Below are 24,101 nucleotides of genomic sequence, written 5' to 3'. Positions count from 1 at the left end.
GACATATTCAGATCAGAGTTTTTAAAATGCCTTTTTTGTATAACAAATGTATCATCTATTTTTTAAACAATAAAATTGTTTCCCCCAAATCCCTGCTCTTTATTTTTTCTGGGAGATGGAGTGTGATGGGCTGTGTGTATGCTCGGAAGGTGTGTGGCGAGGCAGACCCAGTTACCCCGCACCTATCACAGGTGGATCTTAGCAACAGCCGGTCCCCACTTGCTTGAGGGTCCCTTGGGCTCCTGGGAGAAACAGTGGGGGGCAAGACAACTGGGTTTCATAAGTTCACATGCAGCCTGAGGGACGTCATCTCCCCGTCAACCTACCTGGCGGACCACTCAGGCAGCAGGCCTCGCCTGGAGGGCATTCACTGTGGTGTCTGAGGTGGGTGTCGGTCAGGGCACCTTTGGAAGCATCAGTATTTCAGTAAAATAATGCATACTCATAAGTGAATTCATACATTGCCAAAAAGCACACAAATGAATGTTAAATCACTGCAGTCCAGTCCCCTCCACTGCAGAAATGTTAGCAGAGCAATATTAGCAGAGGTGACCCAAAGCTCACGTCCTCACTGAGCTTCTGCTCCTCATGTTCTTGACCCTTCCGTGCGCCCTTTATTTGGGAGGTCCACCGTCCACCCCTTTTCAAGTTCCTCTTTCTCCTCCGCGCCCTCTTCACTAGCAGATTTCTCAGTGGCCTCGCAGTCACTTCTAGCCCCACATTCTGTTTGAAGTGGTCTCCGAGGTCACCTCTGATCCACTGGACACCGCCACACCTCAAGGTGGCCGCCACGCACCACTAAGAGTCCACCGCTTCCACAGCAGCGGCCAACACAGCCCAGGCAGGAGACCTCATTTCACTGACGGTCAAGAGGTGACCGTTGGCAAGACCTGTCGGCTACCACCAAATCTGGGGGCCAGGACAGAGTCTGCCAACCCTGAGAGCAAAGCCCTGGCGGGGGTCGGGGGACCTGGCTTTCACTGCTGTCTCCTTGTCTTCCTTGATTCTTTTTGTGATTGTCTTTACCAGGGGGCCCCCAAAGCTGAGGTCTGTCCCCATTCTTACTTCCAATTAAGAGGGGAGGCTGTTTGGAAAAACTGAATTTTCTCATTTGGATTTTCATTTATGTATTAAAAAGACACCATTAAGGGACTTCCTTGTTGGTCCAGGGGTTAAGACTCCTCGCTTCCCACTGCAAGGAGCACAAGTTCCATCCCTCGTCAGAGAACTAAGATCCTGCATGTTGCACAGCATGGCCAAAAAAGTTAAGAAAAATTAAAAACAGAAAGTTGTCTGCAGTGCCTGCCACCCCACCTAGTAGTTTATTCATGTTCAGCAAACTCCCTCCCTCAGGAGATGCTCTATCTCTGTGTCACATGGTTTTGTAGCCTTTATTTTTTGTTTGTCTTATTGTGAGCCTTCTCCACGCATCCCCATGGTCTTCATACTTGGTTTCCACACAAGTGTGAGACCCACTGACGGGAAGCATACTGGAAGCATGTCCCCTCCTCAGCTGTTGAACATTTAAGTTATTTTTAGCATTTGTCAGATGGCACTAGTGGTAAAAAAAAAACCCCACCTGCCAACACAGGAAATGTAAGAGACGTGGGTTCAATCCCTGGTCAGGAAGATCCCCTGGACAAGGAAGTGGCAACCCACTCCAGTATTCTTGCCTGGAGAATTCCATGGACTGAGGAGCCTGGTGGGCTACAGTGAGGTTTAAAATGACCCAGTGCTTGTGAACCGCTTTGTAATCGAGAAACAAACCCTGATATGACAATAATTATAACCACAATAATAAGCAATGGCCTAGGAAGGAAAGGAGATGCAAAAGGAAGCTGGAAACCTCTAGGGCAGAAGAGAGAGGAGGGAACCACGGGGTCAGTATGGTCACAGTCTGTGTCCCCAGCACAACCCCTGAAAGAGAAGTGAGAAGAGGCTGCAGGCCAGGGTGACGGACCCAGAAATCCCCTGGTGGTCCAGTGGCTAAGACTCCAAGCTCCTAATGTAGGAGGCCTGGGTTTGATCCATGGTCAGGGAACTAGGTCAGCAGGATCTATCCAACGTGTCTCAGCTAAGACCTCAACTAAAAGATCCTGTCTACTGCAACTAAGGCCTGGAACAGACCAATAAATAAATATACAAAAAAAAAAAAAAGAGTTCTTGAGCCCGGGTTCCACACTTTGGGTTTTCAAGCCCCCAGATTCCCAGGCTGCAGGCTACTTTGTTCCTGAAAGGTGGCCATGACTTGCTGTTTTAACCCAGACTCCTTCGGTTGCAAGTGACAGAAACCCAACTCAAACTAGATCTGAAAGAAGGATGTTCCGGCTCTGCTCTTTGGAAGGGCCAGGGTGGGGCAGATACAGTGGGACCGAAGTCAGGGAAGTCAGCCAGTGCTGTTAGGCTCCTCTTTCATTGGGGCTGCCAGGTTAGCAAATAGATCTACAGGACACCTAGTGAAGTTTGTTTCAGGTAAAGAACAAATAACATTTTATTTTTAAAAATGTTTTTAATTGCTAGTTGACTGTTAGGGATTTTAAAAAATATATATTTATTTGGCTGCATTGAGTCTTAGTTGTGACATGCAGAATCTAATTCCTTGACCAGGAATCAAACCCAGGCCTCTTGCATTGGGAGCGCAAAGTTGGGCCACTGGACCAGCAGGGAGGTCCCAAGTATCATTTTAGTAGCAGTATGTCCCAGGAACATAGTCCCAGTATGTCCCATCCCATTTGGGATGGACTTAGACTAAGACATTATTTGTTGTTCACTTGAAATGCAGGTGGCTCAGTGGTAAAGAATCTACCTGCAATGCTGGAGACGTGGGTTTGATACTTGGGTTGGGAAGATCCCCTGGAGAAGGAAATGGGAATCCATTCCAGTATTCTTGTGGGAAATCCCATGGACAGAGGAGCCTGGCAGGCCACAGTCCATGGGGTTGCAAAGGATCAGACATGACTTAGCGACTAAACACACATGCACACAGGAAACGCAAATTTCCCAGGGTGTCCTGTGTTTCATCTGGTGACTCTCCTGTGCATGGTGGCCTCAATCCTGCCTCAATACATGACCTTCTTGTGAGGGATCGTGGCTGCAAACAGCTCACAGCATCTCAATGACCCGGGATGCCCAGGGCAGAGACAACCTCGGGCTCATGGCTCTGCCTGGGACACCCTAGGGAGGACTTTACTGGTTCCCGCAAGGGTCACTGTGGTGTCAGCACCAGGAGGGGCCTGGAGGGCCCACTCACGTCTCTCCGCCTCATCAGAGCACCCGTAGATTCTTGGATATGAACAGTTGAGGTTTTCTCGATGTTTGTCAAGTGCTGTGCAATCAATGTAGCCTCAAGGCAAGGACTACGCGCCCCTTTTTTTGTAACTTGTGTGTGTGTGTGTGTGGCTGCACTGGGTCTCTGTGGCCGTGCAAAGGCTGTTCTTTAGTTGCAGCAAGCGAGGGTTACTCTCTAGCGGTGCACGGGCTTCTCATTCCAGTGGCTTTTGTTGCAGAGCACAGGCTGTAGAGCATGCGGGGTCAGTAGTTACGTCTCACGGACTTGGTTACTTTGCGGCACATGGGGTATTCCTGGACCAGGGATCGAACCTGTGTCCCCTGCATGGGCAGGCAGATTCTTAACCCTGGTTGTGGTGGTGGTAGTTGTTTAGTCGCTAAGTCGTGTTCAACTCTTTTACGACCCTGTGGACCTTAGCCTGTGGGATTTCCCAGGTCAGAATACTGGAGTGGGCTGCCATTTCCTTCTCCAGGGTATCTTCCTGACCCCGGGATCAAACTTGTGTCTCTTGCATTAATAGGCAGATTCTTGACTGCTGAGCCACTGAGGAAGCTCCCTTAACCACTGACCATCAAATCCTGTGCTCCCCTGTGCTCAGATCCTTGTCCCAAAGCTCCTCCTCATGGGAATTCAGGTAGCACCCAGCTCTGGACTGATCCCTGGATGAGGTTGGGGTGGGGGGGTACAGATATCCATCCCTGGGGTGTTGGAATCAGCACGAGGGTCTTTCCCAAAAGGAGAAGCAGCAGCACCCAGACCCACGTGGACCTACCACTCAAGCTGAAAAGCATATTGGAGAGCTTCAGACTTTTCACCTGGTGCTTCCCAGGCCTTGGAAATCAGGGCCATCTAGTGAACAGAAATAACCACTTTAGCAGTTGTTATTCTGTGTTCTGGAGAGGGAACATCCACCCAAAAGTTTTTCTAATCATCAAGCTATTTCAGAAGTAAGTCATCCCCCAAGAAACCCAAGCTGAGAGTTGTGTTTACAACCAGCTTTGCAGGCCATCCGCTCCGCCGCCCACCTGTGTTCGGGAGCAAAGTTAGAAGGTGAGGCGAGAGGGCGAGCCCACAGGTGTCCCCTCGCTCCTGAAAATAAACCTGACCAGAGTGCTCTACTTGCCCCCACCTCCCCAGCAAACGCTAAAATTACTCTTAGTGCCTCAAAAATTCCAGGGCCACCACAGCCTCCCCAGTCTTAGCCGTGGTTTGATTCCTTGCAAATATTATGACTTCATGGGCTGCCATGGAAGGTTTTCACAAAATCCTAAAAGGCAGGGTAGATACCAGAGACAGCAGAGGTGCAGTTGCCCAGCTCTTGAATTTTATTTTTTATTATTAAAAGACACATTTATTGTTTTAAATTGAAGACAATCTCTGATATGTGTGAGTTGTAACTGCTCTTAAGTAAGTGTTACAGAAAATACCCTGCATTAGAGCAGAGCTTATGGTCTCTCTTTAACTTTCTTTACTATTTCTAAGCAGTTTTCATTGTCCAAAGAGAACATTCATGAGTTCTTAATCAGTCATTTGTTGAGCACCTACTATGTGTAGCATAGTGCTACGTGAAGTGGACAAAAGTCAAGGAAGACCTGATCCTGGTTCCTGTATGTGACAGTCGGGTTAGAGAGAGGAGACACATGCAATTGGCTTACAGATTCAGGACAGCTCTTGAATCTGGGCTGCCGTCCAGGCTGGTCGAACTAAACAGATGAGCTATGTGTGGCTGCAGGTGCCATACGCTAGTCACCTTCGGCAGGATGGTCCCTGGACTGGACCTCAGGCAACCTGGAGGCAGTTTGGGGCCCAGGGCCCGCTGGAGCCTCCCCTCTGAGGGTCGTGTCTGCATGGTCTGCCCGTGTCACAGCCTCTGCCCTCTGCCCTGGGATGGCCACCCTGGTGACTCACAAATAAGCTCCATTTTTCCTAAAAGGGACTCCTGTAGCGTGTCTCTTCTCTCCTCCACAGTCTCCAGTCCTCCTTGCCCCCTCCCTCTTCAGCCCCCTAGAATCCACCCAGCAGCTCCCTGAAGGGATGCCCCTCCGCCTGCTCCACCTGAACTCCAGGCTGGGACCCGGGGCCTCATTCACTGCCCGGGAGGCGGCTGAACACAGCCCAGCAGCTGTGGCATCAGGCTTTGCCACATCCTCTTTCATCTGTCTCAACATTTAATTATCAGTGTTGAGCCCTGGAGAGAGGAGGCCCATGGCAGGCCCAGGCCTGGGGCCTGGGGTGCGGAGCGAGCTTAACACTATGCAGTTCACCCTCCCTCTCCCTTTCTTCCCTCTCTCACCCCCCACCATGAGGAGGCCAGTCCCCCTCCCCTCCCTGGAGAGGTCCAGGGAGAGGAGGTGATACACGAAGGGTCTTCTGTTTGCCTGTCTCTGCATCCTGCCCTACCCCCACCCTGGTCTGGGCCCCAGGAGGTTGCATGGACTGCATCTTATGCTCCCTAGGCCCCCCGGCTCCAATTGGATCCATCAGTGGAACAGGAGCGACAGAGTAATTTATTACCCCAGCTGTGAAGGGTCCCCTGGGTTGGCCGTGTCCTTAAAGGAAGGTCACAGTGCTTATGCAGCCAGACTCCCCGCGTATCTCTCCCCCTTGAGGTTCTAGCGCTTGTTCCCTGGCACTAGCCCTTCAGGCCTAGGGGTGGAACCAGCCCTCCACCCAGTCCGAAAGCAGTACTGCCCCCCTCTTGGACCCAGGCGTCTGTAAAGAGCCCTCTTTGCAGCTCTTCTCAAATTAGCCTTAATTTGTGTGAGCTTGGACTGGCCTGAAGCCTGGACTGATACACTTTCCTTGGAATTTTCTACCTGGAGCTGGTGGAAAAGAGTGTTTTTCCTGTGACTCAGAGCTGTTTATGTGTTTGCCTGGGGAGCAGGCAGCCAGGCCTCCTGTCCCAGAGAAAGAAGCCACTTAGACAAGAGGCACAGGGTTCCAAACATCCCTGTCGCCCCCAGGCTTGCCCCACCCATGTCTTCCCAGTGTTGTGAACCAATCCATCCCACTTCTTTTTCCAACTTAAGATAATATGGATTGGATTTTTGTCAGCAACTGCATTGTATAGTGGACAGATTATTCTAACACTATTGGAAGTCTGAAGAGAGGCATGATGGAGGCCATGGCAGAGCCAGGAGGGCTTCCTGGAGGAGGAGGTGCTGAGTTGAGTCCTGAGGGTTAGTACAAGTTCAGGTGAAGCAACCTGAATTGGGTTCGGGGGGCCACACAGAGTCCTGTGCTGCCGAGGGTGAGAGTCCAAGTGACCACTGTGGGCAGCAGAGGCGACAGAGGCCAGACCTTTGGGCCTTGAAGCCCAGCCAAGGAGTGTGGACATTACCCCAGGTCGATCTGAGTTTTTCAGATTTCTCGAAAACTTCACTACACAGAGTTGGGAGAACTTGAACCACAGGACAAACAAAGTACCATCTCCTAGAACAAAATCTGTGCTCTAGGAGTTGAAGGAAAATATTTTTATGCTAAAACAAACCTGGAGCAGAAAGTAAAATTCCATCCCTTCCCTATATAAAGCACGAGACTCCAAAGATATCCCATGGTGGTCAGGATGATTTGGGGAGGAAATCTGGAGCATCAGTTCCTGGGATAGTGGGGTCATCAAGGGGGCTGCTAACTGGAGAGGGGTCCAGCCGGGTCTGGCTGTGTTGTGAAGGCCCAGCAAGACAGGGATCACCCAGACCACCCAGCCCTGCAGTCATCCATCCATCATCCATCCATTCATCCCACACACAACTCATCACTGTGGTGAATGCTGGGGACCCAGACATGAACAAGGCAGGCAGGGTCCCCTCTTCCACATCAGCATGTGATCTATCCTGTGATGCCCCCTCCCCACCGGGCTTCCCTGATGGCTCAGTGGTAAAGAATCTGCCTGCCAATGCAGGAGACATGGGTTCGATCCCTAGGTAGGGAAGATCCCCTGGAGGAAGAAATGGCAACCCACTCCAGTATTCTCGCCTGGAGAATCCCATGGACAGAGGAGTCTGGCAGGCTACAGTCCATGGGGTCACAAAGAGTCAAACATGACTGAGCACGCACGCACGTACCCTCCTCACTAGCCCAGCAAGGGTCAGCTACTCATCTCTACGGCCTTATAAACAGTTGGCGCCCTGTAAGTGCTTGCTGACTGAGTCAGTACTGCCTCAGGATGTTGCGTGAGGTTGTGTGGCCCTGTGTTTTGGATCAGCGGAGAGGCCTGGCTCCAAGAGGTCCCGGCTCCGACTCTGCCCACACGGCAGCTCCCCCTCGGGAGGCTCTCCTGCCAAGAGTGATTTCCTTCAGGGCCCGAGGCCTGTCCAAACAGCAAGGGTGTGCAACGTAGCCTGTGGTATGGTTTCCGCCCCTCAGTAGTATGCTGGGAGCAAGTAAGCAGATCCTACCGTCCTGGGCCTCTCCAGGGTCCCTGGGAGGAGACAGCACGCTATGGGCTTAAGGGTTGGGCCCTGGAGTCAGAAACCTCTGGGTTCAGATCCCAGCCCTGATGCTCAGGGGCAGTGACAGCCCAGTTTCACCACTATGAACCTTGGTCTCCTCTTCTGCTGACTGGGAGGGTCAACCCAGCTTTGTGGGGAGGAGGCCCCGAGCCTGGGTTTCACGTGGTTTCATGGGCCCTTCAGGGGAGACCCATGGCCAGAGGCACGGGCTCCAGTGAGAGCAGGTAGTGTGTCCCCCACCACACCCGTTCATCACACAGTAGGGGTCCCTCGGGTGCCAGGGCCTTCGTCTTACACAAAGTGGGCTCTCAAGTGCTGACCTGGGGTGGGACCAGCAGGAGTCCGTGAGAGGCGGCAGTTCTGGGGTCCTGGAGAGCAGGCCAGGGGGCCAGAAAACACTCTACAAGTGGGGAGCCTCAAATTAGGTGTTCAGGAAACACTGCCAACTGATGTCACACTCACCCACCCATGTTTGCTGAGCACCTACTGTGTGCCAGGCACTGTGCGCGGGGCCTCAGATGGGGCGGGACCTTCCTCAGGGCTCCCCACCTGGTGGGGGAGAGCCTGGCCCTGCGCGGAGGTCAAGAAAGACTGCTGTGGGCCTCGGCTCAGCCCCTCCCGTGTGTGGGCCTCGGTTTCACGATCCACAAGCCGGGGAAACTGAAGCTGCCAGAACCCCAGAGGATGGTTCTTGTTGTGGTCCGTGCACGGGCTGGAAAAGAATTTCCAGACATGAGGCAGAATGAGAGGCGAGCAGAGTTTATTAGAGTGGGAGACGCTGTTAGAACAGCAGGCCCGCTCAAGGGAGAGTTGAATCTTTTCACAGGCTAGTAGCCAAATTTTCAGAGCTTCAAGATAAAGAAATTCCTACTGGAATGGTGGCATTAGGTAATTAGTTAGGATGCTATAGGGTGGGTGGGTATTTTACCTAATGTGGGATCAGGGGAGTGGCTGGTTTAGATCTGGAGGCTCACAGCAAAAGTTGCTATGGAGCTTGGTCAGTCCCAGAGATTTTTATCCTGTGACCTTGGTACAGGGCTTCACACCTGTGACCTTGGTATAGGGCACCACAGTTCTCTCTTGGGTCCTGGCAGCCCTGATGGGATGTGACTCCCAGGTCTCCCTCCCCAGGGGCCTACTGATGACCTGGAAGCCCCTGGAAAGTGCAGAGTCTTCGAGAATGTGGCTGGGGAGGCCAATTTGCCAGCAAAGCTGCCCATCCAGCAGTCAGTCCTTCCTCCTGTACTTGTCAACGTGCCCAGGCTTCAGCTCCACCTCCCGGGGATCACCCGGAACCTAGAAGTCCCTAAGGGAAGACCGATCTTCTCTCTTGGGTCTTAGCTGTAGTCTCTGTGTCCTTCCCAGCTGCCCTGGGGGACAGAGGGCACCTCCACACATGCACAGGGCTTCCCAGATGGCTCAGCAGTAAAAAATCCACCTGCCAATGCAGGAGATGCCAGTTCAATCCCTGGGTCAGGAAGACCCCCTGGAGTGAAAGTGAAAGCACCATAGCTTGTCAGGCTCCCCTGTCCGTGCAATTCTCCAGGCAAGAATATTGGAGTGGGTAACCATTCCTTTCTCCCCTGGAGTAGCAAATGCCAACCCACTCCAGTATTCTTGCCTGGAACATTCCATGGACAGAGGAGCCTGGCAAGTTACAGTCCATGGGGTCGGAAGGAGTCGGACATGATGGAGCACACACACGCTCCACAGCGGCACATGCTACAGAGTCAGTGGGGAACATTCTTGCAACTGTCCTTTCGGGCAGAGAGAAACCAGCACAGGTTGACAATCCCGTATGTGGCTTCAGGTACCCGCAGCAGAGTCTCTCAGATATGGCTTCCAGACAGAGCTCAGCCCGCTCTTGGTACACGCCAGCTGCCTGGGTGGTCTGGTATCAGAATGAAATCCAGAGGCCAGAAGGAGCCTGGGTTCAAGTTGCCACCAATTTCCGGCAAGTTCCTTCTGGAGCTTCAGGCAAACCTACTGGCTGAGTAGGAAAAAAACAGACCCTTCACTTGAAACCAGATGTTAGCATCTGTCCAGGAAGCCTGGAGTGCTGCAGTCCACGAGGTCGGACACGACTGAGCGACTGAACTGAACTGAACTGCACCAGCCCAGGAAGCGGGCTCCCCCGCCTTCCCCCCCACTGCCTCCCCGCTCCAATCCTAACTTGCAGGCTGGGTCAGCCACCTCCCCGCCACACGGCAGACGAAGACCCTGTTCAGAGGAAGCAGCTTCTTAGCGGGCACCTAAAAATATTGACTTGGGTTTTTTTTCTTTAAATAGAAAGGAAATTCAGCTCACTCCACCCCAGTCCTCCTCCTGCTGGGTAGTGAGTGGGCACCCTGGAGACCTCACCCAGACTCAGCTTCCCCGACACTGAGCAGCTACAGCGGTCTGGGAGATGGAGCTAGGACAGGGTGGAGGACAGGGAGGGACTCGCCCACTCCTGAGGGCAGATTCCTGGGGCAGGGTGGGAGGGCCTGACTGACTGTTTTTAAAAAATTTATTTGACTGCGCCATGTCTGTTTCTTTCAGCATGCAGTATCTTTCTTTGCAGCATTCGAACCCCGAGTTGTGTCATGTGGGATCTAGTTCCCTGATCAAGGATGGAACCCACACCTCCTGAAATGGGAGCATGGGGTTCTTAGCCACTGGACCATCAGGAAAGTCACAGACCCAATGTCCAAAGCACCATAAGTCTGGAGGCCCTGGGCATCTCTGTGACCTAGAAATCACAGGATGAAGGCATAAATGACCCCTGATGCCCCGGGACACCTGGCTTACTGACCTGGTCTCCTCTAGATCTTCGAGGCACCTGGCGGCCGGGCAGGCGCTCTCCCTCCGGCTCAGACCCCGGGGCTCTGTGCTCTGCCTGGGCCTGACAGCCCTGCTCCCATGTCTCGGTGGCCGGCTCAGGTGGGTCCTCAGAACATGGGGAAGAGCTGTCCCAGGGCCCCCTCCAGGCGGGATACCTGTCTTGATTCGGAGCCACCGTGGAACACTCCAGAGAGATGCTTGTGCTCATCAAGAGATGCTTGACCGTCTCCAAGAGAGGAGTGAAGGGAGAACCGTGTGTGGAGTATGGCCCCCAGGTCAGAGCACAGATAGGTCTGGATGAACACAGGAAGCTGGCCAGCGGGATGCCTTGGGGAGAGGAGATGGGGGATCCCTTTGTACCGTTTGAAGCTCCTTTTTTGGACTTGATTTGTATTTTAATCAAAATAGTGCATGCAAATAGTTTTTAACATTTCAGAGTAAAGGAAAACAAGTAAAGCAAAATTCCCCAGCAATTTCCTGTCCCACCCCTCCCTACGCCCAGTTGCTATACCCAAGAGGTGGCTACTTACAATTCTTTTTTAGCTATTTCTTCTGATATTCACAGCTGTATTTCTCAACAGCTTGTTTATTTTTTCACTATGACATCATCCAAATGTAAGAAACCATATCGAATAACAGATAAGATGCTGACTTTTGAGCCAGATTACTTGGGTTCAAATCTAGACTCTGCCACTTACTAGTAGAACAAGAATGAATAAGTTATTTATCTCATCATGCCTGAGATTTCTTATTATAATGTGGGATAGTAATACCTGCCCCATGGGGCTCATGTAAGGAGTGAATAATTTACACATGTACTTTGGGCCTGGCATGAAATAATCTCTCAAAAACTGTTGGTCATCAACATCATTTATTATTATCATCCTTTCATGAGAGTTGAGAATCCACACTCTCTCCTTCCAACTTCATAATATGGTTACATCATTATGTTTTTATTTTTTTTAATTTTTGGCTGTGCTGGGTCTTCACGGCAGCACTCAGGCTTTATTTGCGGCACTTAGGAGCTTCTCTCTAGTTGTGGCATTTGGGCTTCTCTACTTGCAGCACAAGCACACGGGCTCGGAAGTTGTGGTGCACAGACTTCCTTGCTCTGCGTCATGTGGGGTCTTAGTTCCCCGATCAGAGATCCAACCCAAGTCCTCTGCATTGCTAAGTAGATTCTTAACCACTGGATCACCAGGGGAGTCCCCACCATTCTGATTAAATAAACATTTACTGTATTTATTGTAAGGACTTACCTGGTGGCTCCAATGGTAAGGAATCTGCCTGCAATGCAGGAGACCGGAGTTTGACCCCTGGGTTGGGAAGATCCCCTGGAGAAGGAAATGGCAACCCACTCCAGTGTTCTTGCCTGGAGAATCCCATGGACAGAGGAGCCTGGTGGGCTACAGTCCGTGGAGTCACAAAGAATCTGACATGACTGAGTGACTAAACACACATACATACACATACATCTAAATATGATTTATAGCCGAGCCACACGGTATACTATGATTAAATTTCCTTTCTGGTGTGTGTTTTGCTATGTTTTTCCTGTAGTTAATTATTGCCTTGTCTTTTAATTTTCTATCACTAATTCTTCCCTCAAATCCCCGAGAAAACTGTGACTCCCCTCTCAACACAGGCACCCACCAGTTCCACTTCCGGAGCCTTGCGGCCTCCAGCTCCAACCCTGCATGGTTACTCCCCGAGCGAGGGTCCAGCATGGGCAAGGGCCGTGAGAATGAATACCCAGATCCTGCTTCTAAATCTTCCTCTCCAGCAAAAGGAATCAGGGCTCCTTGGGGAAATCGCTGTAGCAGGGCAAGCATAAAATGAGCCTGGAACATCTAGCTCTGTAGGAAAGGACAAGCAGTAAAGGTGACACATAATCTGAAATGGGTCTTTCTGCTCTGAAGGCCTTTATTGGGATGACTGGCAGAACTCATAGGGTGTGAGGATTAGCTCTGTTCACATCCCAAAGCGAGGCTCCTGATTTGAAGGGATGCGTTGTGCTTAGGTAGAGGAGTAGCCTTGTTTTGGGGGGTGTTGAGGGATCATGTCAGAACGCTCAAGTGATTCAAGAATTTTTCATTATTATTATTAATTTTATTATTTTTGTTGGGCTGGGTCTTCAATGCTGCTTTCTCTTCAAGGGCTTTCTCTAGTTGCAGCAAATGGGAGCTACTCTCCAGTTGTGGAACACAGGCGTCAGTAGTCGCAGCACGTGGGCTCAGTCGTGGCGCATGGGATTACAGCGCATGCTGCTGTTGCCCTGCAACATGTGGAGTCTTCCCAGACCAGGGATTAAACCCGTGTCCCCTTGGTTGGCAGGCAGATTCTTATCCACTGTACCACCTGGGAAGTCCAAGGGAAAAAAAGATTCTTTACATTGTTCTTGCAACTTTCCTGTGAGCTTCAGGTCATTGAAAAACAACAACAAAATTATTAGTAAAGGTAGAGAGTTGTTAGGGAAGTGGTCATGTCTTCTCTTTGCTATAGCAGCCCACAGATGATGGAGATGCTGCTGGTCTGGGTCCCTTCGTGAGGAGGAGGCAGGACTTCCCTATAGTGAGATGAACTTGGAGTGTGGATGATAAGTCAAGACTCTGAGCTCTGGGAAACTGGTACCATCATAATCTCACCTATCCTGACCAGCTTGGAGGCTCTGCTCAAATATCTGCCATCCTTGGCTCCCCTTCACCTTTGAAAGTGAGGCTTAGAAAGCTGATGGAGGGACTTAACCCGACAGTCCAGAGGTTGGGAATCCGCCTGCCAGTGCAGGGTACATGGGTTCGACCCCAGTCCAAAGAGATTCCACATGCCTTGGGGCAACTAAGCCCTTTCTCCACAACTACTGAGCCCGTGCTCTAGAGCCCGAATACCACAATGCAACAAGAGAAGCCACCACTGCAATGAGAGGCCCGAGTAGGGGGATGGGAGGGTGGGGGTGGTGCTTATCCACGGGTGGAGTGCACTTGTTTGTTGAGGGCCCTCAAGTGTGTGAATCTATAGGTCTTTGTTCTTGGACGATTTAGTTTTTCCCCAGAAGATCCCTCGGGTTTCTTGTCTTTGGGGGAAAAGCTTGGTCGCCAGTGCCCTGGGAGCTGGTGAAAGAAGCAGGGTTTCCACTGTTACCAAATCAAGCTTGAGTTCACTCACCCACTCACAGTAAAGCCAGTTTACTGCCCCTAGGTTGTGGTGAAGGACAGTTCAGTGTTTACTGCAGGCACCAAGCAAGAAGTCTAGGCAGCTGGTGCATAAAAGGCCTGAACTCCCCAAAAGCTTTCAGGGAAAGGTTTTTTTTTTTTTTTTTTTTTAAAGACAGGCTGAGACTTCCCTGGTGGCACAGTGGATGAGAATCTGCCTGCCAATGAAGGGGTCACGACTTTGGTCCCTGGTCCGGAAAGATTCCACATGCCTCGGAGCAGCTAAGCTGCGCACCCTAGAGCCTTATGCTCCACCACGAGAGAAGCCATGGCAATGAGAAGCCTGCGCACTGTGGTGAAGACTAGCTCCCACTTGCCACAACTAGAGAAAGCTAGAGCAAAGCAATGAAGACCCAGAAAAAGATAGGGGAGGGGAGGGGAGGGGGGTTGTGATCAGTTTGTGGACATTTTTCTGATTGGTTGTGATTGGTGAGTGGTGAGGTAAGTGGGAGTCAGCATCATTAACCTTCTGGTTCCAGCCAGCCTGGGGTCTGTATGCTTATGGGCAGGATACAGTTATCTTCCACCTGCTGTGGGTTTCATGTGCTTAGCTACGCAGTCCTGTCCAATTCTTTGCCAACCTTAGGACTGTAGCCCTCCAGGCTCCTCTGTCCATGGGATTTTTCAGGCAAGAATACAGGAATGGGTTGCCATTTCCTCCGCCAGGGGATCTTCCTAGCTCAGGGATCGAAGCCGAGTCTTCTGGGTCTCCTGCATTGCAGGTGGATTGTTTACCTGCTGAGCCATTGGGGAGGGCTTCCCTGGTGTCACAGGTGGTAAAGAATTTGCCTGCAGTGCGGGAGACCTGGGTTTGATCCCTGTGTTAGGAAGATCCCCTGGAGAAGGGAATGGCTTCCCACTCCAGTATTCTTGCCTGGAGAATTTCATGGACCGAGGAGCCTGGCAGGCTACAGTCCATGGGGTCATAAAGAGTTGGACACGACTGAGTGACTTTCACTTTCCATTGGGAAAGGTCACGGTGGGGGTTTTAGTATCTGCAAATAGCTCAAAGTTTTAGCTCAGTTCAGTTCAGTCACTCAGTCATGTCCGACTTTTTGCGACACCATGTAATGCAGCACACCAGGCCTCCCTGTCCATCACCAACTACCAGAGCTTACTCAAACTCATGTCCATTGAGTTGGTGATGCCAGCCAACCATCTCATCCTCTGTCATCCTCTTCTCATCCCGCCTTCGATCTTTCCTAGCATCAGGGTCTTTTCAAATGAGTCAGTGATTTGCATCAGGTGGCCAAAGTATTGGAGTTTCAGCTTCAGCATCAGTCCTAATGAATATTCAGGACTGATTTCCTTTAAGTTGGACTGGTTGGATCTCCTTGCTGTCCAAGGGACTCTCAAGAGTCTTCTCCATTCTGTGCAACTGAACCACAGTTCAAAAGCATCAATTCTTCAGTGCTCAACTTTCTTTATAGTCCAACTCTCACATCCATACATGACCACTGGAAAAACCATAGCTTTGACTAGACGGACCTTTGTTGGCAAAGTAATGTCTCTACTTTTTAATATGCTGTCTAGGTTGGACATAACTTTTCTTCCAGGCAGCAAGCATCTTTTAATTTCATGGCTGCAGTCACCATCTGTAGTGATTTTGGAGCCCCCAAAAATAAAGTGTGTCACTGTTTCCACTGTTTCCCCATCTATTTGCCATGAAATGATGGGACCAGATGCCGTGATCTTAGTTTTCTGAATGTTGAGTTTTAAGCCAACTTTTTCACTCTCCTCTTCCACTTTCATCAAGGCTCCTTGGTTCTTCTTCACTTTCTGCCATAAGGGTGGTGTCATTTGCATATCTGAGGTTATTGATATTTCTCTCGGCAATCTTGATTCCAGCTTGTGCTTCATCCAGTCCAGCATTTCTCATGATGTACTCTGTATATAAGTTAAATACGCAGGGTAACAATATGCAGCCTTGACCTACTCCTTTCCTGATCTGGAACCAGTCTGTTGTTCCATGTCCACTTCTAATGGTTGCTTCTTGGCCTCCATATGATTTCTCAGGAGGCAGGTCAGGTGGTCTGGTATTCCCATCTCTTTAAGTATTTTCCACAGTTTGTTGTGATCCACACAAAGGCTTTGGCATAGTCAATAAAGCAGAAGTAGATGTTTTTCTGGAACTCTCTTGCTTTTTTGACATTAAAGAACATGGCTAAGCATATTATCTGTAGTCCTTGAGGAGCAACTAAAGGTCCCTGGCTTTGTTTAATGGCTAAACTATGATTATTTTGCCTTGCTTGATTGTTTTCCTCCAATCTGATTCCCACTCAGCAGTGGAAGTGATATATGCAAAATGTGTATCAGAATAATTAACGTGCTCACAAGGCTCTAGGCAGTCTGCCTTCTACCTGTCCCTTCAGTCCGCATGAATGCCCCCTCCCCCATCTCTCCTGGCTCCTCCAACTCCCTGCTGCAGCTCCTCCAAGTGTCAAGCTCCCACCTGCATGAAGCATCATCCCAGGGCCTCTCTGCCTGGATTTTCCTTCCTTGCCTGCTAGTCATCCCCTGCCTCTCCTCCATCTCCCAGCTCTCATCCTATCCGACCCGATTCTGTCTTCCCATAGCATGCTTTCCCATGTACCCCTTCCTCTGTAGACTTGTCGCAGGAGTTATTTTCATTCTTCCTTTACTCGGAGCTCAGCACACTGTAGGCTCTTGTATCAGTAGGCTGTTGCTGCGTAACAAACCACCCTAAAACACAGTGGCTTCCAGCCACAAATCATTTATTCTCACTCACATTTCTACAGGATGGCTGGGGGCCAGTTGGTACCCCCAGGCTTGACTGGGTGACTTTGCTTTGGAACCTAGGGCTCCCTGATGTGGCTCAGAGCTCTATGCGTTCATCCCAAGGACAAAGGGGTAGCAGAGACCCTTGAGAAGCTCTTCTGATGGTCACAGAGGTGCTAAGAAGTAGAGCCCAGTGGTGCAAGCTCATTTCAGTCTCTGTTTGAATCACACACTGCTCACATCCCATTGGCCTAAGCAAGTCTGAGCTCCAGGTCACGGGGGTGGGGAAGGACCATCTCCAGTGGCTGGGTAGAGGACAATAAATATTTCTCTCCAGCAGTTTTCAATCAGCATTTGCTTGAGCAAGATCAAACATATGGGAATAAACAGATGCAGAATTCCAGGAGGGTCCTGCATGCTTTGCAAGTTTGACAGGCCCGGTGCTGGCCTTCAGGAAAGTGGGAGATTTAATGCAAAGGTCAACATTAAGATCCCATGGAAGAACACAGAGATGCCCATCCAATTTCATCATGGCCGCAGAGGGAAATCCTGGGGGTGGACTCTCTCCTCACTTTGCTAATCACTCTAGTGATTTCTCCTTTCATTACACCGACCCTGTAGATGCCCCACAGCCCACAGCCGACCAGCGGTCAGCCCTGGGCCCACTGCCTGAGAGAGCGTGCTGCCCCATCGACCACACCCAGCAGTGCCCGCTCCTCTCAGTGACAGACGGCGTGTTCCCATGTCTGGAAGTTAGCTCTCAGACCCCATTCCCAGGGTCAGGCAGGAGGCTGACTGAAGCTTCCCTGCTCAGCCTGGAACCTCGGCTGGGCAGCCTTCTCCACTGGCAGAATCCTCCTCCACGATCATACTATAGGTTTGGATACAATTCTTTCTCTGTTTTAAAGTTTATTTGTTTAGTTTCGGCTGTGCTGGGCCTCTGTTGCTGCACAGGCTTTTTTGCTAGTTGCGGTGATCAGGGTCTACTCTTGTGGAGCACGGGCTCTTGGGCACGCAGGCTTCAGTAGTTTCAGCTCGTGGGCTCTAGAGCACAGGCTCAATGGTTGTGGCGTGTGTGATGCCTAGTTTTAGGTGCTCCATGGCACATGGGCATCCTCCCAGACCAGGGATTGAACCTGTGCCTCCTGCAATGGGAGGGAGATTCTTCACCACTGAGCCACCAGGGAAGCCCCTGAATACCTTAATTCTTTCTTCTTCCAACCTGATCTCTCCTGGAGAGACATATCCAGGACATCGCCAGTGAGGAAACAGAACTAGCATCACCAATTCCCAGCCAGAAAGTGCCAGGCTTTGTGCAGAAAAGTGAAAGGACTGGTGCTGTAAGCTCTTGGAGGCATTTTGCCAGCAGTGAGGCAGAATGCGAGCTGATTCATCTCATTCTCCAAGCTGGTCTCTTGTGGAATCAATGCTAAACCTTAGAAGCTCACAGCACAGAAGGGGAGCTCACTCCCACTAAAATGCTTGCTTAATGAGTGTGGTGGGAGAGCCTCCAGCTGGAAGAATGGGCATCCTGAGATGAGCATGGAATAGAGAGGTCAAACCTGAGTCTGGACTCATTTTCAAGGGGTCGACCAAACATAGCAAACTGCTGTGGGGGAACAGGAAGGAAATATGAGTCCCTGACTATCAGAGGTCTCTGCTTTGTCATTTGGGATGATGGGTGACCTTTTTAGAACCTTCTCATAGAGTTTTAAAAATGTATATATTTGTTTGGTTGTACCAAGTCTTAGTTGGAGTATGTGAGCTCTTAACTGCGGCATGCGATCTCTTAGTTGTATCATCTGGGATTTAGTTCCCTGACCAGGGATCAAACCTGGGCCCTCTGAATTGGGAGCATGGAGTCTTAGCCACAGGACCACCAGGGAAGTTCCATATATAGAGTCTTAATGGTTGAACTGAGTCCACTTGAATACACGTTTGTTCCTAAAGAAAAATAGTCCACAGAGCAAATTTATATAAAATGACTCTTCATTATCACTTTTTACTCTCTGAAATGATCTCATTTACTGTTTCCTTTCTGTCTCTCCCCCTCCCATGGAAATTCTCTGAGATCAGCAGCCCGGTCTATTTTGTTTACTACTCTCTCTCCAGCCTGCAGAATAGTGCTGCTCAATACTTATTCATTCAGTTCTTCAATATTTAGTAAAAGAATAAATACTTGGAGAGGTGCTTCACTTGTATTGGCATTTGACTATAATATTGAAGATGTTCCCATGGGGGAAAAATACACTGAAAGACTATTGAAAATGTCCAGTGGAGAGTCAAGATAGGCATCAAGGTCTCAGCCACTCACTTCTAGGCACTAAAAGTGTTTTCAAAGAACTTTACAATAATTATTGTGACAAATCCAAGGTCATCTATTCATTTCTTCTCAAGGTCATAGGAACTCTCCTCAAGCCTGGTTGCTACCCAATATCTGATTTAAAGTAGCTGAGGACTTCCCTGGTGGTCCAGTGGTTAAGACTCCATGATTCCAATGCAGGGGGCACAGGTTCAATTCCTGGTCAGAGAACTAGTATCCCACATGCCACATGATGCAGCTAAAAAATTAAAAAAAACAAAAACAAACTAATATGCTGAAACTTTGCTCAACATCACCCCCTTGTTCTGATGACCAGCAGTGTCTGATAGAGCTACACCGCAATATCACACTCTGCCAGCAGGTGTCACTGTCTGCTAATTATGTGATCCGGAGTGAACCGCTCACCCCACGCCCTGCAAAAGAGTTAAGAGAATATGTCTACTAAGTCCAAGGTGGCACAGTGGTAAAGAATCCACTTGCCAATGCAGGAGACATGGGAGACTTGGGTTTGATTTCTGATCAGAAAGATCCCCTAGAGTAGGAAATGGCAACCCACTCCTGTATTCTCCCAGGAAATACTATGAGCAGAGCAGGGCAGGCTACATTTCACGGGGTCAGAGAGTTGGACATTACTGACTGAGCACCCACACACTAACTCATGAATGCTCTAAGATCAAAGTTCTGAAAGGTAAGGTCTACTCCAGTTTCACTTCATGACATAAGTATATCTCATATTAAGAATGCAGAATGGGTATAAATTTGAAAAATATGTTTCAGTTCTTTCTGTTCTGGTGGATCTCATCACACATTTGTGTTGTTGATTTCATGCTTTTCTAGAAAACTTATTTTTCTTATTGTCAATAATAGTATCTCTGACTCACTTTGTTGTACAGCATCAAATAACACAACACTGAAAAACAGTTATACTCCAATAATAAAATAAAGTAATAATATCTAAAATGGGCCTATTATCTTGACATTCCTCAAAACTTTCTGCATTTCAGTTTAACACAATACCTTGCACATGTTGTGCTCAATTAATAGTTGTGGCATGACTGCTACCCTTTCTCCACCACCAAATTCTGGGAAACATGCAGAGCGATTCAATAGATGAGGAAACTGGGTCCTAGAAAGATTAGATAACTTGCCCAAGGTTACACAGCTGGTGAATGACAGTGCCGTGCTGGAAGATTCTTGAGACTACAAGATCAAACCAGTCAGTCCTAAAGGAAATCAACCCTGAGGATTCATTGGAAGGACTGATGCTGAAGTTGAAGCTCCAATACTTTGGTCACCTGATGGGAAGAGTCGACTCCCTGGAAAAGACCCTGGCTGGGAAAGATTGAGGGCAGGAGGAGGAGGGGGTATCAGAGGATGAGGTGGTTAGATAGCATCACCAACTCAATGGCATAAGTTTGAGCAAACTCCAGGATATAGTGAAGGACAGAGAAGCCTGGTGAGTTGCAATCCATGGGGTTGCAAAGAGTCGGACATGACTTAGCTAATGAACAACAGCAACCAAGATTACACAGCTGGTGAATGGCAGCTGGGGTTTGCATTACTTGTCTAATACCAATCTCTTGTCCATTTTCTTCAACCAGCAAAAGGGACTCAGAGTCAATGGGAGCCCTGAGGCGGTGGGAGCATGAGAAGGCAGCAGAAGTCTGTTCTAAAGGCTTGCAATATGTCTGAGACAGCTCTGGACAGACCCTTTATCATCACAGACAGCAGCTGAGGGATTTCTTTGGTGGTCCAGTGGTTAAGACTCCAAGCTTCCCCTGCAAGGGGCATGGGTTAGATCCCTGGTCAGGGAACTAAGATCCGGCATGCTGTGTGGTGTGGCCACAAAAGACAAAAAGAAAAAGCAGCTGACAGCTAATTTGTTATCTAACAATTTCTCCCTATAATTTTCCTGAAACAGATTAGAGAAGGGAGCAAACTGTGCTTCTGCAAGTGATAAAATCTAAGTGGAGGTGGAGGTGCAGTTGTGGGGGGAGATGACACCACCAGAAGCCCAGAACCAGGCCCCCTCCCTACTCAACCCCATGGAATGACAGATAAGTGGTTTAAGACTTGAGTCAGTCTTCAAATTCCTGGATGGTATTTATCTGCTGATGTCACAATATATAACAACCCTGATACTGGGAAAGACTGAAGGCCAAGAGAGAAGGGGGTGGGAGAAGATGAGATGGTTAGATGGCATCACCGACTCAATGGACATGAATTTGAGCAAGTTCTGGGAGATAGTGGAGGACAGGGAAGCCTGGCGTGCTGCAGTCCAGGGGGCTCACAAAGAGTTGGATACAACTTAGGGACTGAACAACATGTATCTTTTTAACAAAACAATACTGTTCAAGTGCTGATAGGATGAGTATACACCCCTTTCATACAATCTGGACTCCACTATTGCTCAACACTGTTCCGGGTCACTGGGGGATGACCAGCTTCCCAGCATCGATCGGCCTACCTGCCCACGTCCTGGAGAAGAGGAAGGCTCACTCCCCAGGGATTCCTCTGGGAAATTTAGGTCAGCGCGATCTTATTACCCAACTGGATCAGAGCTGATATGTGAAGATTCATGCTGAAGGAAGGGGGGTGGGAGTGCTGAGGCTGTCTTACCTGGAACAGTCTGTTTCAGGGTCCTCACATCAAAGGTGGGGTCTCAGGTCCCAGATGGATGGACTGCCACTTGAATTATACCTTGATCTGCCTCAGTCTAAATTTCCTAAAGGAAATCAACCCTGGATATTCATTGGAAGGGCTGATGCTGAAGCTGAAGCTCCAATACTTTGCCCACCTGATGCAAAGAGCCCACTCATTGGAAAAGACTCTGATGCTGGGGAAGATTGAAGGCGCGGGGGCGGGGGGGGGGGGGTGAGGGCAACAGAGGATGAGATGGTTGGATGGCATCACTGACTCAATGGACATGAGTTTAAGCAAACTCCGGGAGATGGTGAAGGACAGAGAAGCCTGGTGTGCTGCAGTCCATGGGGCCGCAGAGTCCGACACGACTTAATGACTGAATAACAACAACAAAGTTGAACTCCAAGCTCTGCCACCACGAGGCCTTTCACCAGATACTCCTGCTGATGCCGCAATCTTGGCCTCTGGGCAGTGGTGCCGAATTGAATCTCTGAAACAGAGTTTTGGGTGACAGAAAAGAATACCCTTATTGCTTTGCCAGGCAAAGGAGGCCTCTGTGGGCTCCTGTCTTGGAAAACTATGTGTTTCAACACTGGAGGATTTGATGAGGAGTTTTATAATAGTACAAGGGTGGGGTTGCTGGTAAGACTAGGCTGCGTGCAGGGCCTGCAGTCCTTTAATCTGGTCTCAGGTGATCTTTATTTTTAAATTTTTTGGCCACACAGTCAGGCATGTGGGATCTTAGTTTCCCGACCAAGGATTGAACCCAAGTCCCCTATAGTGAAACAGAGGAGTCTTTTTTTTTTTTTTTTTAATTTTTTTTTTAAACAGGAGTCTTAACCACTGGACTGCCAGGGAAGTCCATCAGGTAATCTTTCTGATGAACTTTGGTTTCTTCAGTCTGGCCTCAATTGGTTTCCCGAGGCATGGAGAATGCTGACATCTTCCCTTTGTTGGGTTTCAATTCTATGTACTTAGTCGTGTCCGACTCTTTGCGGCCCCATGGACTGCAGCCCACCAGGCTCCTCTGTCCATGGAATTTTCAAGGCAAAATACTGGAGTGAGTTGCCACTTCCTACTCCAGAGGATCTTCCCCAGCCAGGGATGGAACCTAAGTCTCCTGTTGTGGCAGGCAGATTCTTTACCACTCATGTCCCATCAAGGGCTTCTGTTAAGTGTGTCCCTTGAGGCAGAATGAGGACCCTACCCCAAGGCTGTTTCTTGGTTGTTCCTCCCTTGACTCTACATAGCCCCTCTTCCTGGATATGCAACTGCTTGAAACAGCCCTTTAGAACTCAGGGGTAGGTGCTGGAGGCTGAACGGAAAGGCTCCCTGTGCCCAGGAACCCCTACAGGGTTCACTGCCTGATCTCTACAGTCAATGTAACATTTCCACCCTTATAGTTATGGTAAAGATGAAATTACTATGGAACCACATTCTTCTTAACAGCTTCTCAAATGTGAATCTTCGTGCCCTTCAGTGAACACTACACACTATTGTGGGTGAAGAATGTAAAGAGATTTGGTCTTTAAAAAGTTCTCTTTAAAATCTTCCCAGTTCTAGAGTGCAAGTGACTTCTCTGTTGAGGGGAGTGGAGGAAAACTCCTTTGGTGGCTTGGAGCCAGCTGACACTTTTACACGGACAAGTCTTGGTGGGGTGGGGGTGGTGGGTACCCACCTGGCACTCTTTCATTCACTCAACAAACATTCATGGGAAACCACCAGCTGTATGCTCAAGGCCATCAAGAAGCTGGTGAGGCCCTGGTACTGGCCCCACTGGGTCTGGGAATACCAAGACACCTTCCCTGGGCCCACCTAGAGGGAAAATGCCTTAGTGGGGGGTGGGCTCCAGCAGGACCAGCAGTCCTTGGATTATCTGCTGGCCAATGAACTGCTCTCCTGTGCCCCAGAATTACAGAATTTTTAGTTTCTGGTAATTTGAGATGAGGGTTTCCTAGGTGGCTCAGTGGAAAAGAATCCACATGCAGTGCAATAGAAGCGGGTTCGATCCCTGGGTGGGAAGATCTCCAGGAGAAGGAAATGACGACCCACTCCAGTATTCTTGCCTGGAAAATCCCATGGACACAGGAGCCTGGTGGGTTACAGCCCAGGGGGTTGCAAAGAGCCGGACAGGACTGAGCGACTAAACAACAAGCAAAGCCTTGCTGCCAGGGTTATTGAAATAACCCTGACCCTCCCAAGAGACCAAAAAAATTATTATTAGTAAGCCCCCGCCAGCCCCCTCTCCGCCCGCGCCCACGCTGGCCCAGCACCGCTGCAGCCCTCCGGGTGTTGCAACCAAGGCCTCTTACCCAGCGGAGGCTGCCCAGAGTTTCCCAAAGACGCCTCCGGAGGGACACAGCTTCGGAGCCGCCCGGAGCGCCCCGATGGCCTCCGGGTGGGGCGATGGCGCAGGCAGAGGAGGGGGGCGGCGGCTGCAGAGGCTGTGGAACGACCGCCGGGCACGTGACACACCATCCGCCCCGCGCCCCAGCCTCGGGCCCAGCAGCGCACTGCGCCCCCCGCGCGGCCGCCTGAACCCCAGCCGGGGGCGGGGCGAGGCAAGAAGAAGAGGGGCGGGGCGGGGCGGGGCGGGGCGGGGCGGGGGCGGGCCGGCCCCGCCC

At 50.1% G+C, this 24,101-nt stretch overlaps 1 protein-coding gene across 9 annotated transcripts; it reads right to left on the bottom strand.

Moving 5' to 3' along the window:
* Positions 1–334: 334 nt before the first annotated feature.
* LOC122708281 lies at positions 335–24,077 on the bottom strand. 9 transcript variants are annotated; one of them, XM_043924550.1, is made up of 4 exons: positions 23,790–24,060; positions 10,535–10,890; positions 4,062–4,138; positions 353–404 (listed from the first exon to the last, which is right to left on the bottom strand). In XM_043924550.1, exons 1-4 carry the CDS (start codon positions 23,953–23,955, stop codon positions 368–370), a joined length of 636 nt encoding a protein of 211 aa, XP_043780485.1. In that variant the 5' UTR covers positions 23,956–24,060; the 3' UTR covers positions 353–367. The 9 variants fall into 9 exon arrangements, 4 of the variants coding, with proteins under 4 accessions (XP_043780487.1, XP_043780485.1, XP_043780484.1 ...); XR_006345088.1 differs by lacking the exons at positions 353–404; positions 4,062–4,138 and adding exons at positions 9,313–9,730; positions 21,454–21,559 and having other exon boundaries at positions 23,790–24,058; XM_043924552.1 differs by lacking the exon at positions 4,062–4,138 and having other exon boundaries at positions 335–404; positions 23,790–24,056.
* Positions 24,078–24,101: the final 24 nt, after the last annotated feature.

Source organism: Cervus elaphus, chromosome 14 (genome assembly GCF_910594005.1).
Source record: "Cervus elaphus chromosome 14, mCerEla1.1, whole genome shotgun sequence".
NCBI lineage: Eukaryota > Metazoa > Chordata > Mammalia > Artiodactyla > Cervidae > Cervus > Cervus elaphus.
This window is presented reverse-complemented; position numbering and strand designations above follow the sequence as displayed.